Source organism: Bombus terrestris, chromosome 4 (assembly GCF_910591885.1).
Source record: "Bombus terrestris chromosome 4, iyBomTerr1.2, whole genome shotgun sequence".
Taxonomy (NCBI): domain Eukaryota; kingdom Metazoa; phylum Arthropoda; class Insecta; order Hymenoptera; family Apidae; genus Bombus; species Bombus terrestris.
The window spans coordinates 533,206-547,507 of NC_063272.1; the positions used below are offsets into that span (position 1 = coordinate 533,206).

At 35.3% G+C, this 14,302-nt stretch overlaps 3 protein-coding genes across 6 annotated transcripts; all 3 read left to right on the forward strand.

Moving 5' to 3' along the window:
* Positions 1 to 23: 23 nt before the first annotated feature.
* Positions 24 to 3,733, forward strand: LOC100652180 (DNA replication complex GINS protein PSF1). 4 transcript variants are annotated; one of them, XM_048404879.1, is made up of 6 exons: positions 24 to 162; positions 242 to 306; positions 375 to 681; positions 753 to 888; positions 1,112 to 1,209; positions 1,294 to 3,733. In XM_048404879.1, exons 1-5 carry the CDS (start codon positions 94 to 96, stop codon positions 1,141 to 1,143), a joined length of 609 nt encoding a protein of 202 aa, XP_048260836.1. In that variant the 5' UTR covers positions 24 to 93; the 3' UTR covers positions 1,144 to 1,209; positions 1,294 to 3,733. The 4 variants fall into 4 exon arrangements, with proteins under 4 accessions (XP_048260836.1, XP_048260837.1, XP_048260838.1 ...); XM_048404880.1 differs by having other exon boundaries at positions 1,312 to 3,733; XM_048404881.1 differs by having other exon boundaries at positions 1,147 to 1,209.
* On the forward strand, positions 3,450 to 9,894 carry LOC100631059 (NF-kappa-B inhibitor cactus 2). Its single transcript, XM_012318721.3, has 3 exons — positions 3,450 to 4,572; positions 5,791 to 6,143; positions 8,551 to 9,894. Exons 1-3 carry the CDS (start codon positions 4,121 to 4,123, stop codon positions 8,946 to 8,948), a joined length of 1,203 nt encoding a protein of 400 aa, XP_012174111.1. The 5' UTR covers positions 3,450 to 4,120; the 3' UTR covers positions 8,949 to 9,894.
* A 1,391-nt stretch (positions 9,895 to 11,285) lies between these two features.
* LOC105665611 (stress-induced-phosphoprotein 1) lies at positions 11,286 to 14,282 on the forward strand. The gene is made up of 3 exons (XM_012318722.3): positions 11,286 to 11,507; positions 11,906 to 13,443; positions 13,528 to 14,282. The coding sequence occupies exons 1-3, from the start codon at positions 11,499 to 11,501 to the stop codon at positions 13,598 to 13,600; spliced, it is 1,620 nt and encodes a 539-aa protein (XP_012174112.1). The 5' UTR covers positions 11,286 to 11,498; the 3' UTR covers positions 13,601 to 14,282.
* Positions 14,283 to 14,302: the final 20 nt, after the last annotated feature.

Consider the following 14,302-nt stretch of genomic DNA (forward strand, 5'->3'; position numbering starts at 1 on the left):
CGGTAGTACTGTATTCAACAGTTGATGTTCAAAAAATTTTATTCTTATTATTATCAGTAGTATTATATATATTTTTAACTATATTTTTAAAATATGTATGGAAGAAAAGGCTTTAAACTTATTTCAGAACTAGATTTATATTCTGATATATTACCATTCAATGTAGGTTGTATGATAAAATAATGTTATGATGATATTAGAGATAATTAAGTAATGATCTAAAAAAATGATTTATTTATAGGAGGTACTTGTTAAAGAAGTTTTACAGGAGATGCAATGTCTCTATGATGCAAACGTAGCAGATAGGTTTGTACAAGATATAACAATGTAAAAATTAAAACTTAGAAAAAGCTTATTGTTGAATACACTTTCAGCAATGCCATTAGGAATGATGATAATATGGCATTATTGCCATCAGTACAGTTGAGACATACAGCATTAAAAAGAAATAAAAGATGTGTCTTAGCATACATATATAACAGAATGAAAAAACTAAGAGAATTACGATGGGAAATAGGGAGCATTCTACCACCAGAAATAAATTCCAATCTATTAAATGCTGAAATTCAATGGTTTCAGTCATACAATAAGTCTTTAGCTAAATACATGAGATCTTTAGGAGAAGACCATGGGTTCAATCTAACAACAAACATGGTACCTCCAAAAACTCCTTATGTAGAGGTATATATAAAATAGATACTCAAACTCTGTTCTAATAACAGTTAAATGTACAAAATGTAATATTATTTCAGGTCAAATGTGTAGAGGATTTTGGAAGATTGGAATTAGATGATGGGCAAGTTATTTTGCTAAAAAAAAATACATATCATTTGCTACCAAGATCTGTATGTGAACCATTGATACGGCAAGGAATTCTTGAACATAAGAGTACATGATATTATTATTTTTATATTCTGTTAAAATAAAAATTATATTCATAAAAAAAATACTTTGTTTATCAGACCCAAATTTTATTGAAATATATATATTTATGAAGTATTTAAAACACTTAAATCTTAATTTTATATGGAAGAAAGTGCATGATTTATTTTTATTCAAAATTGCATTTAAAAAATTGATGAGCCCGTATATTCATGTTTACTTTCACTAGGAATTTCCCGTGTAAACTTAAATTCCTTATAACAGCGCGCAGTTGATTCAAACAGTTGGAAGCTTGTCTGCATGCGCTGCATCACGCCTTGTGCTCAAGTGAGTTAGTTTGTTTGTCTCTATCATAAGATTTAATCTATTTTTAACCTAATCTTATACATAGAATAATATATGTAACTACAGATTCTTCCCTATTGACAGAAGACGATGCAAGCAATTCATTTTAAATCGATCCAATCGACTAACGTGAGCTTCATTTGTTGCACTTGCGGCTTGACATCTTTAAACGGGTAAGTGATCACTTAAGAAATATATAGTTACTTTTTCCAATAAATTATTTGCATTTTGTTTAAATCTGCTTATAATTTTTATTCGAAAATAATTTAAATATCTGACAAGCAGATTGTTGTATAAATAATACTTTTCAATATAATACATAAAAAATTTACAGAGCTGACTCAGAGCTAAACAGGTTCAAAAATATAATATGTTTTATTTTTATTTCTATCGTAATAAGGATACAACAAAATACTAATACTAGTACTTTATCTGCTTCAACTTCGAGTCACTGTATTTCTCTAGACTTTGAACACTTCAAACATGATTAATATGTTTAACTTTGTAGAATACAAGTAATTAAGAGGTGCTATTGTTTTTTAAAAAATTTATTTACCATCGAGGACTTTTCTAGACTTTATAAATGAATCACATCAGAATCACATCGCATTGTGAATGACATCAGAAATGTCATCGTGCGAGCGCATTTGATACATGTACAATGTACAAAAAGTGAATTCAAGGTGCGATAACTAAGTTATTGATAATGAATGGTATATCTATCGTTGAATTTTGCAAATGAATTCGTGAACAATGCAGATATAATGTGTATGTAGACGTACTGAGCTTATCACAGTTAGGTTTTTCCCAGATAGCTTTCGCACCAAATTCCCATTCATCGTTATTATAAAAAAGTTTGGTCACATCTTTTTTCACACAAGGTCAGTGACAAATTTCCATCAATAAATCACACATTATCAGATCGATAAGGAAAGATTTATATGATTGTACAAACAGAAATAGTATTCATGAAATTATTCTATTCATTATTAACCAACGATTACATAAAATTATATAATTCATTTGTCATTGGTCTACAGATTAAGACTATCATTTACAAATGCTTTTACAACCTTCATCAATTCACAGTGGCCTTTCACTCTCATTTATGTAATATATTAATATGAGCTATTTTTCCGAAATAAGAAAGTACATGTTATGACAGCGGTCTGGGATTATCGGTGTACTAACGGTTTGTGTAACGGACGATAAGAAATACGATTTCCCTTTGTTTTAAGGTCGAGTGCTAGTAACCATCTTTGGGGAAAACCGTATTTAAACTCCCATGAATAGGACCGAAATTCACTTTCAGAGCGCATTGTACCAACGTATCTTCTTTGTTTACCTACTTTGTAATACCGTAGTATTTGAAATTATTTGTAAATATTGGTAAATCTCTAAGTCGGAAATGTCAATGGAATTTCCGGTGAGTGTGTATCATACGGATTGACAATTCAAAAAGAAAGTAGAACGGTGAAATCTGCATGTTCCTACAGAAACATATACGCGTTTGACATACTCGTTCACAATAACTTAACGCTTTCCCATCGCTCTTTAAGTACCTAATAAAATTTGATTTGAATTTATCGATAATTCAAATGCGAAATAAAGATTTAAGCCATAGTTCATTAGATTCATCATTCTCAGTTAGCAAACGGATACCTGTCTTTTTACTTCGTAAAAAATAATAAAGGTAAAGAAACGAATGTCAAGTAGATAAATTACGACCAGGTAAATGACTGTAAAGTGAGAAAATGCGCGTTCGTATGCAATGTTGCGACGTCGAAAAATTTCTTCTGCGCCCGATCAGATACCGTAGTAAACTTTAGAATTTGCTTTTCTTTTAGATCGTTTTGTACATTACCTGAAAAGTAATTTCATAAATAATAATTGATAACTTATTTAGAAATACTCCTATGATATATGTTCGTATATATCGGAAGATAAAGATTTGCTTAAAGAAATGAAATAATCCATCAAACTACTTCCGCGTAAAATTGCGAAATTATTTGCGGTAAATAAGGTGGGAATTCTTTCATGGAGTTTCCGACTCAGCTTTCTTTTTCTAAACTGGTTATCTAAAGAATGCCAAGTTAAATTGAGTACACAGTGTATACGCGCAGCTGGCCCTGCCAGAGGATGATGGGTTTTCCCACCCCTACCTTTCCCCTTTGAGAGCTCACAAACCGTTGATACCGCCAGAGGTTCCACTGTGCTGAGCGGCCATCGTGGAAGTTATTCAGCGCGTCACACGTAACATTACACGATTAGTTCGTTTCCAGACAGCGCGTTGAGTGGAGTTTCGACACAGTTACAAATTCGCACGGTTATCGAGTATATATTATTTTGTTTTCTTTCTCTGCAGTTCTCCGTCAGAAACATAAACTTTTATTCAACAGACCTAACCTTTCCTTTGAAACCGTCTTCCTCACTAATATGTGAAATTTTCTGATAAACGCGAAATTATCGTGGAACGACGTGCACTAGCCACCGTTATTTACGAACACAGTCAAAACGAGAATGCGACGACAACGAGAAACCGAATACACGTAAAGAAGCCAGCTGTTCGAGGCGAACGACAATCGAATGATTGCTCGAATAAACGGAGCAGTGGCGTCGCTTGCGAACGAACGAAACAGAGACGAATGTGTTCTTGTTCAGAGAAGGAAGGACAATCGAACGAAATCGTAAAAGTCGATTAAAGCATCCGCACGGAAAGCTACATATATTCGCCGTGTCAAGATTTTAGAGAAGTATACATAGTGGTGTATACACAGTGCGTCGGCCTGTGTGTCTGTGTATATGTGTATACGAGTCGCATGATAGTTTTCCTTCAGGCAGAGCGGGAAATAAGTAGATTTTCGGTCGCGGATTGAATATTGATATCGAAAAGATGTGGCATTCGCCGAGAACGACACCGATGGAGAGCAATGTTCCAGAAAACGAACAACAACAAAAGTGCGAAGATCAACGTAATTCGAGCCACGCCGATTCCGGATTTCTCTCCAGTGGGAATCTCCAAATTAGTTCGGAGCTGTGCGACTACGAATTGAATGCTGCAACAACCGCACCCGTCGCCCCGGAACCAATGAGAGCAGATAGCGGCGTGGATCTTGGCTTAAGCGAAAGCTTGAGCCAGCTTACATTGAAACAAGTTACATTAAATCCTCTGGCAAGCGGCAAGGTTCAGGTTGAACCTACCGTCGAATTGACTCCGGTAATCTCCGAGAAACCCGAGCAAGAAGATGCTTCAACGTTGCGACATGAGTCGCATCAATCCCTTGACAAACCGCTCAATAAGGAACCTTGGCAACTCTACTATACTCAGGACGACGATGGTGACACGTAAGTAATCTAGATATTATGTATTTTTCCTTTTCAAAACAAGTTTGACCTAGTTTTAACAATATATAAATTCCGATTAAGTTGGCACGTGTCGTGTCATGTGCGTCACGAATAGAATCGTAAAGACGTCATGTTTCTGAAATTTCTGATATGACTAACGAGATCGTTAGCGAGCAAAATAAAGTGATAGTTAATTTCACGTATATATATGCAGATCGGCGCATGCTCCGTTTCGAAGCAACCTGTAGCCCGCGTTACTTTCAAGAGTTTTAAGTGACGTTATTGTTTTCGAGCGTATCGGCCGATATTACAATAATAATAACGTATTCCGTTCAATGGATGTTTTTCTTCGTATGATGAAACAATGACTTGATTTACATATAACCTGTTTCCTTGTATCGATTAAAACGTAGGAAGTGTTGTTTTATATAATACACGTAATACATATGTATAGTCTCATAAAGAAAGCATCGTAGATGTTAAGAATTTTAAACAAAACAAATAAAAAAGATAATCGTGCCATCGTTCCGTTTAAATGATATGACAAATGGTATTTTAAGATAAATGCCTTTATCGAGTACAGCTGTTGTTTTTCTGATCATACGAGAAATATGTTAATCGAAGCAAATATTGTTACGCGTCATCGTATGCGCGTAGATCGGCCGATTGTCTCATACGCTTTTCGCAAGACGAGGCATGTTGATCAATTAAATTATTGTAATCGCAAGATATACATCCAAGAGATCCTTTCAAATTGTGATACGTCAAGGAGAGTACAAGGCGACAGGGGACGATAGGACCAATGCCTTTCAGGAATAACTTCCGGGAACTTCAAGCAATTATATACAAATTTTTTTTTTTTTACGCCATTTTCCTCTTTTCGTATTATAATGTGTAATACGAGTTATACAATTAGAAAATTCTATCAAAACGTTGCACGCGTCATCATTGAATGACGAAACATTGACCTTTGCACATAGAAAATAAACTGTGAAACAAACTCTGAAATGAGGAAAAGAAATTATAGTGGCGCTTCGAGGTCGAAGCCTACTCGCGTAAATACGTACATTATCTCCACCAATGACCAATGTAATATCGTGATTACCCATTGCAGAGCGAAAAATGGCAACACATTCTTTTTCATCTTTATGCAAACATCTTTCCTTAAAGCCATTAGTAATCATTTATTTTTTTTTTCTCTCTCTGTCTCTCTCACAGGCTACTTCATATGGCCATAGTGCAAGGCTTTCTGGAAGCTGCGTTCAGCTTGATAAGAATGGCGCCACATGCCTGCCTTTTAAATATCCTGAACGATGACTGCCAGTCGCCCCTGCATCTGGCCGTATTGACACGACAACCAAGAGTCGTTAGGCGGCTTATTTTGGCAGGTGCAAACCCGGCATTGAGGAACTTCCGCGGAAACACAGCTCTTCATTTGGCGTGCGCTACCGGCGATCTTGCCTCCGCAAAGGCACTTACCGATCCGTTAACACACGTTGAAAGGAATTATTTACACCAAGGAAAGGAAATACCTGCCCTGCCACAAAACCTAGAACAAAGGAATTACGATGGTAATTAACAAATTCATACTCTTCATTTTTTCTCCATTTTACCTTGCTTACTCTATCTTACATTTCTCATGTGAATTAACATTTGCTGTTTATTCTGCTTAAATCCCATCGGTGATAACGTTTTATGAATGAATGAATGAATAGAATAGCAACACAAAGTAGTTTTAGTACATTCGCTAAATCCTTGAACATTTGACGATGATGTATGACACAAAAAACACTGAGAACAAAGCCTGTCCTTATTAATGGACAATAAAAAGAAACTCAGGGAATAAGATGTTTTGTCAAGAAGGCAGGAAACGCGCGTGACGCGGGTTTAGTATCGTCCGCGGAAAGGACAAACGAAGCATCTCGGAAAATCCTAACAACTTTTACCGCATGAAACAACAGTCATTGGCATCGCACGCGCGCGCGCCGCTCACGAAGAACAATTCTGTAACCACGATTATGCGCGGGTTTCCCATGATTTCATCGAGGATCGAGAATGATCCGTTATTCCGTTTATTTCGTTCGGAAATTCCATGAAGTTAAAGTATAATCTCATTATCGACGATTCATGATATTTTTGAGAAGAGTGATCAACGTCACTCGTCACTTTCAAACAGATAGGATTTTTCGAGATGTTTCCAAGTAACAATCGAGTTATTCGTAATTCCAAAGTAGCTTCCTTTTCAGTGACTATTCAAACGAGAATTCGAGCCGCAGCTAAATGTGCTACGAATGCTTCGAAGAAAAGTTTAGTCAGAAATGTTTTCCACTATGCCTTTTGTATTCGTTGTCTATGCATCTTTCACAGACTCCGGTGTAATTACATTTACAAGATTTCCTTTTGCTATGCTAATTTGATATATCCGTGGTTTTACGTTAAATATTTCAAATTGCGATGCCTGAATAATCGAACGTTGAACGTTAGCTCTTTTACAAAGCTCCGGAATTCCCACATAACGTCATCCATATACTCCATTCTAGGCTTATAAAATAGATGTACACATGGAATGGCAAGCTGTTGGCGTAACGGCTGATTTTGGACCATGACGAAATAAATTAAGCTACGCTTTTGCTATGGATTTTTGATCTAATCGCAAGCTCGCGTGTCTGTTACTCGATTCTTACGTTGCGTCGTACGTACATACCGGTGACGTACAACGTGCTTTACGTCTTATCGATTTGTCAAGAAAAACGTAAACATTCGCGTGTGTAATTTTATCGAAGCGAACGAAAAAGCACATGCTCGAATAACTAGGCTTAAATTAGAAAGACATACGGCCTTTCGTGATACGTATGATTCAATAGTGGAGCAGTAACGTTAGGGGTTCAAGTGTAGTCGCGGTGATTCGGTCGATGAGACGCGCCTAGAGAATTTCACGGATGAAGCAATTAGGTAGGGGAAGAAGAAAGTGAGGAGAAAAGAGTGTTGCGGTATTAAGCTCGGAATACACGCGACGGAATTTTGGCGCGTCGTCTGTGCGTGCGTGCGTGCACGCGCGTTACATCACGCGCGGCGCGCGATGAGACAGAAAGCTCGAAGCAGATGTTTTTGATATTTAAAAATACCTGCGCGACTATTTGCGTGTCGTGATATTCTTGCCTCGGTTCGACTCGATTCGACTTGGGAAACCCCACAATGGCGTGGAAATCGGTGGACACGTATATGCTTTCACCCTTGAACGTTTTCGTCGGAGAGAACGAAGCGAGAAAGGAAAAAGAAGGTTAACGATTCTTTTGTTGCTCTTGATTCTCTACTTTTAGAGAATGAAAACTGAAGAAATATCCGATAAAAATTTCATCTCCTTGCTTAAAAGTATCATTCGTAATTGACAATACAATATCATTTAAGTATATCGAGAAATTTCGAAATATATAAATAATCTATTTCTTTATGTACTTCTAACGCAATTGCGTTTCGCGCATCGTGCATCGATACGTCTCGATAAGAATAGAAACATAAATATTTGCGCGGTAGAGATCAGCTCTCTGAAGCTCCCTGTTGCGAGGCCAGTTCAACTGCAACAAAATTAGTAATTATATTCCGCCAATGTACATGCTGCCGATGGTAACAAGGGAGGTTAATTTTAGCAGTTACTTTGATCGGTACGAACCTAGTTTGGACCGCGGGACGCCAGCCAAACCTCCGACGACAATGATTCACCACGTCTTCCTAGTTCTATCTATATCTTGTAGAAGCATGTGACTCGGTCGCATCGTTATGAAAAGTACGCGTTTCCACCCTCGTTAAAGACGTACGAACGTATATTAATATAAACGATCTTTTTTTAATCGTAGAACAATGTATTCAATGTACTCAAACAAGGTATTCATTCATACGTTATCATACGTTAATAATTCATATACAAGTCATATGTTAATCGTTCTATATTTTATGTAAATGTTATACTTTGCGTTTCAGGAGAAATGTGTTTGCACATAGCCGCCTCATCAGGTCAAGTAGAGTTGGTACGGCTTCTGCTACGCCTCGGAGCGGATCTTGAAGCCAGAGAAGCATTGGCGGGGAGAACAGCTCTTCACCTCGCTGTGGAGCATGGGTGTCGGTCAGTGGTCGCGTTCCTCCTTCAGGAGTGCAAACCTTGCTTGGATACGCAAACCTACGCCGGACTCACTGCATATCAGGTAGCTCTGTGCTACGATATTCAACTCGCAAGGGAATTAGTAAGACTGGGCGCAACACCGGAACCGCTTCCAGAGTCAGATTCCGACAGCAGTGATGAAGACGAAAGCTCTGCAACTAATAATTATTTGCCCGCGATCGTGAGACTTCGACAAAACGTGGTCGGTGTCAAAGTATAGAAATATTTATCGATACGTTGACCAATTTAACAATTCGGTTTGTTGTACGATGAATTATTTAATTGATTATAATATCATCGAGAAATCACTATCGACGATGTCTTGACAAATGGTCGTGATGATACATCACGATACGGGTACATAGGGTAGACAGAGATAGTTTGAACTTCGACAAGTGCAAGTATTAATCACATCAAACCGAATATGTTTTATTTACTTAAAGCTAATTAGCAAAATCAGTGTGAAACGTATTGTAAAAACGAAGAAAACGAAAGAATACACGAGGTAACGAAGGACGAGCAAATATATAAATATGTCTAATACAAAAGTGCTTCAGTAAGAAGCAACTATTATACTTCGGTAACGAGAGAAACGATAACGTTCGAAACAAATAGAATCGTTGCAATATAGTAGATAATCGACTGCAAAGGATTTACATTTACGCTTAGGAGATCGTAGGATCTCGTCCTGTAAATATAGGAGAAAGTATCAGACTTTTTTATTCGAATAGTGTGAGAATGTAGCAGTGACATCCGTACGTTTGGAAGTGATTTAAAATAAGAATCTACGCTGATATAAAAAAGTATAAAAAGTAGTATGTAACAGAACATTCGTAATTTCATTGTTCATTTTAAGGTGTACATACACATAATTTATGTTAGATAAAGAGACCGAAATAGCACTTATGAATAGGACTATTTATCAAAGAACGTATCAAAGCTGTACGGAGCTTTATTACGCCAGAATACTTCGGTATTTTACTGTGAATGTTCAACGTGTATTAATTTCCTCGTTTCCCCTCTCCCTATTGTTGTATATAGTCAAGTTTTGTTAGTATCGTAAATATGTTGTTTTTACGGTATCAGCAGTAAAAGAAGGATAACATTAACGTTGTTACATAACGACGATAATTATTTTTTAGTAATAAAAAGTCTTAGAAAATTTATCATATATTTTAGAATTTCTTTTGCCGATAAATACGAATAGCGAATGATTGTTAACAAGCATTAGCAAATATATAAGATTCGATTTTCATTATTAGGCAATAAATACAGTAAATACGATATGAAAGCTCAAAAAAGGATGAAATGTTATAGCTAATTTTGCAAAAGCCAGCGTAAAAATATGGAGCAAAGACCGGCTGTTGGTTATTTCGAGTTCGTAATGTGTAATGGTCTAGGCATTCTAAGAAGTCTGTAGACTTATTCCTTTTTGGGGGAGTTCGGTCTGCGAAGTGCACAGGTTCCGGGATATATTTGGCTCTTGGAAAAGAGAGGATTCTACTAATCGTCTACTAATTTTTTGGCTGTAAGTAGTAATTCATTTATATTATGTTATATTTACATTAAAAATATAATAATCTGAATCTTCTATCTTTACAAAGTATGTATGTATTTATGTTCCTTGTAATGTAACAAAAAATACTCTGAATTGTATGATAAAATATCCGAGTGCGAAATATAATTCTAGAGATAATTTTACGGTTATCGAACTGCTTACGAACGAAAAAATGCAACACGACAAATATCTGGGATTCCCCAGTTACTCCAGTTTGCTGATGGAAATACCAGGTTCTGTGGCAACGAAAGTAATGTCGGATCAAGCAACCTTGGACACTAAACATTTTACCACACAAAGTTGTTCGTACGAATCGTACTTAAAATGCACCTACGTTCGTGAATCATTATAATATATGCACATATATGTCCTTTTTTATTTAATACGCTTCCATGATCGGATTCTACGATTAACTTGTATCGTAAATCTGAGCGTCTTTAGACTGTAACATTAGAACCATTTTTTAGTGAAATGTATATAATACATTTGTAATGTAATGTATATACAAGTTCATACAGAAAAATTATAATAATAAGCCATACAAAACATGAATTAAAGGCCAAAATTCTGTTAAAAAGAATTTAAATATCTAATTTAGAGACGTAGTTAGAATTATGATTGTTTGTGGTTAAGTACATACACATATATATGTATTTATTTAACATATTTTTAAAGGTTATATTATAAATTAGGAAGAAATGTAAATACAGTAATAATGGTTATAGTAATAAAATATGATGAAATATAAATGAAAATATAATATTATATAATTACACATAGAATATACATATGTGTATAGAGAGATCGCGATAGTGAAATATAATCACATATAAAAAGTAATGTACCAACAGTCGACAAAATACTAATAAATACAATTTATGTATACATTGCGAAGCAGAAAATACTTTACAAATGAATATAGTATAATTTCGATTAAATGTGAAACTAGGTTCGCAATCAAGTTGCATATAAAAGAAGGACAGAATGTTTTTCGAAGGTACTAGAAAATTGTAGAATATAATCACAAAAAGGCATTGCGTATAACTAGTTTCTCGACAATTGAGAAGAGGCGCTAGTTGTCCATTTCTGGAGCTTTCTGAAAATCTGCGCCGGCTCGATTGTACTTCACGAGTCATCACGTATCTTTGTGAGCATAAAAGAACGAGTTCTGAAAAATAGAACGAAAGTACTACTGTTCTAAAGTCAAGCGTTATGGACCAGGTAAACATTCTTACTACGTTGATTACTATCACGCATTCCTTAAGGTTAAAAAGTTGCTAATTTGAAAAGCACTGTATTTATCCATGATGCTGTTAATTGAACACGCTTTGTTTTACGAATTGTCTTATTCCTTGCTCGCTGCACTATTTTCTCGTACATTCTATTAGATTACTACAAAGGATATCAATTCTTGTTTCTTTTTATTTAATTTTTTGTTTCGATATGATCGTTTATGTACAAAATTGAACATTTTTTATGCTCGTTAAATAAACGATATTTTTCACTTCCAAGTTAACATTGTTATAACTCTCTAGAAAGGACATTCCGATCTTTTGTTACTGCTTGTTTCCTGGAGATTTCAATTTAATGATACCAAATTATTAAATTTAAATTTGCAGGTATATGTACTAAAACAGAAAGGTAATTCGGCTTTACAAGAAGGAAGATATGAAGAGGCTATTAAACATTATACAGAAGCAATTGGCTTAGACGAAAATAATCATGTTTTATATAGTAATAGATCTGCAGCGTATGCTAAAGCAGGAAAGTACAAACAAGCTTTGGAAGATGCTGAGAAAACTGTAAGTTTAAAACCTGATTGGGGAAAAGGATATTCACGCATGGGCAGTGCATTGGCTTATTTAGGTAAATTAAATGCATCCATCAAAGCATATGAAACTGGTCTGCAACATGAACCTGACAATGCCCAACTTCAAAGTGGTTTGGCTGAAGTGAAAGCTCAACGGTTAATGACATCAAATCCCTTCAATAGACCAGATTTATTTGTGAAGCTCGCAAACGATCCCAGAACCAAAGGCTTTTTATTAGATCCAGAATATTTAAAACTTCTAGATACTCTCAGAAATAATTCAGAGGCTGCTGCTGAGATGTTAACAGACAAACGGGTACTTACAACTCTTAGTGTATTAATGAATATGGATACTGACATGGAAGTAGAAACGAACTCATCTGAGCAATCAGAACCTCCGAAACCTAAACAAGAAACGCCTAAGCCTCAGAAGAAAGAGGAAGAAGATTGTAATACACCTCAGAAGCTTGCACAGCGTGAAAAGCAATTAGGCAATGATGCTTACAAACAAAAGAAGTTTGAGCCAGCCCTTCAACACTATAACAAAGCAGTAGAATTAGATCCTACAGAAATTATTTACTTACTAAACATAGCAGCAGTATATTTTGAACAAAAAGAGTATGACAAATGTATCGCTCAATGTGAAAAGGCCATTGAAATTGGAAGAGAAAATAGAGCAGACTTTAAGTTAATAGCTAAAGCATTCACTAGAATTGGACATGCATACAAAAAGATGGAAAACTGGAAACAAGCTAAAGTGTATTATGAGAAATCCATGTCAGAACACAGAACACCCGAAATTAAAACTCTTCTTTCAGATATTGATAAAATCATCAAAGAAGAGGAAAGAAAAGCATATATCGACCCAGTAAAAGCAGAAGAAGAAAAGGAACTTGGAAATCAAAAATACAAAGAGGGTGATTATCCAACAGCTATAAAACATTACTCAGAGGCTATCAAAAGAAATCCAGATGACCCAAAATATTATAGCAACAGAGCTGCCTGTTATACGAAATTAGCAGCGTTCGATCTCGGGTTGAAGGATTGCGAGAAATGTGTTGAAATTGATCCTAAGTTTATCAAAGGATGGATAAGGAAAGGGAAGATATTACAGGGAATGCAACAACAAGGAAAAGCACTTACTGCTTACCAAAAAGCATTGGAATTAGATCCTTCGAATAGCGAAGCATTAGAAGGATATCGCTCATGTGCCGTTTCTGTTAGTTCCAATCCCGAGGAAGTAAGGAAGAGAGCAATGGCAGACCCAGAAGTTCAAAGTATATTACGTGATCCTGCGATGAGACTTATATTAGAGCAGATGCAAAGCGATCCTAGAGCTTTACAAGAGTAAGTATAATCAATTCATTAGATTTATTATATTAGAACAATTTTTTTCATTTTATATTAATATTATAATTTTTCTATTTATAGTCACTTGAAGAATAAAGATGTAGCAGCAAAATTGCAAAAACTTTTGGAGTCAGGTCTCATAGCTATTCACTGAAGATGAAAACATCCGCATTTGTGCATAGCCCTGTGCGACATTTTACTGTCGTCAAGTTCCTTTGATATCAAGGAAACAACGCTGTTCATTATATTTTTGTGTATTAGAAATACGTTATTTAATCAAGCAGGTCGCCTAGTGGCGTATACATTGTATATCTGTGTTCTGAAAAAGCCATTTTCAAGCATACATTTCGTTGCAAGATATTTTCGAGCGAATACAGTGGCCTTCAGGTCATAGACCATTTTTGAATTGTAAATCTTGTTACAATAGCTGATGCTTTACTATGTCTTACAGAGTGTAACTCTATGAAAATTAATTTCTTATATAATTATAAGTTTTTACGTCTTTTGCATAAAGTTACACTTTCACTCGTAAATCATTAATTTCATCAACCTGAAGTACGCAATATTTTGAATTTGTTACATGTGGTCTAAGTTAAAGGAAATTACTAAACCTAATTAAACTTAATTAGTGTCAATAAAACATTTCCATGCGTTGAACATATATTTAGATAACATGTATCTACTTCATAAACCAATACAGTTTTGGTCTAAAGTACTAATACTGTAGCGATGATGAAGAATAATAATAGCTATAATTACAACTAATTATAATAATACTTGTATGATTTATTTAGAGTCAAATTCAGTACAATATAAAAATAAGATAAACAATGTAATTTCAGAATCTGTTTATTAC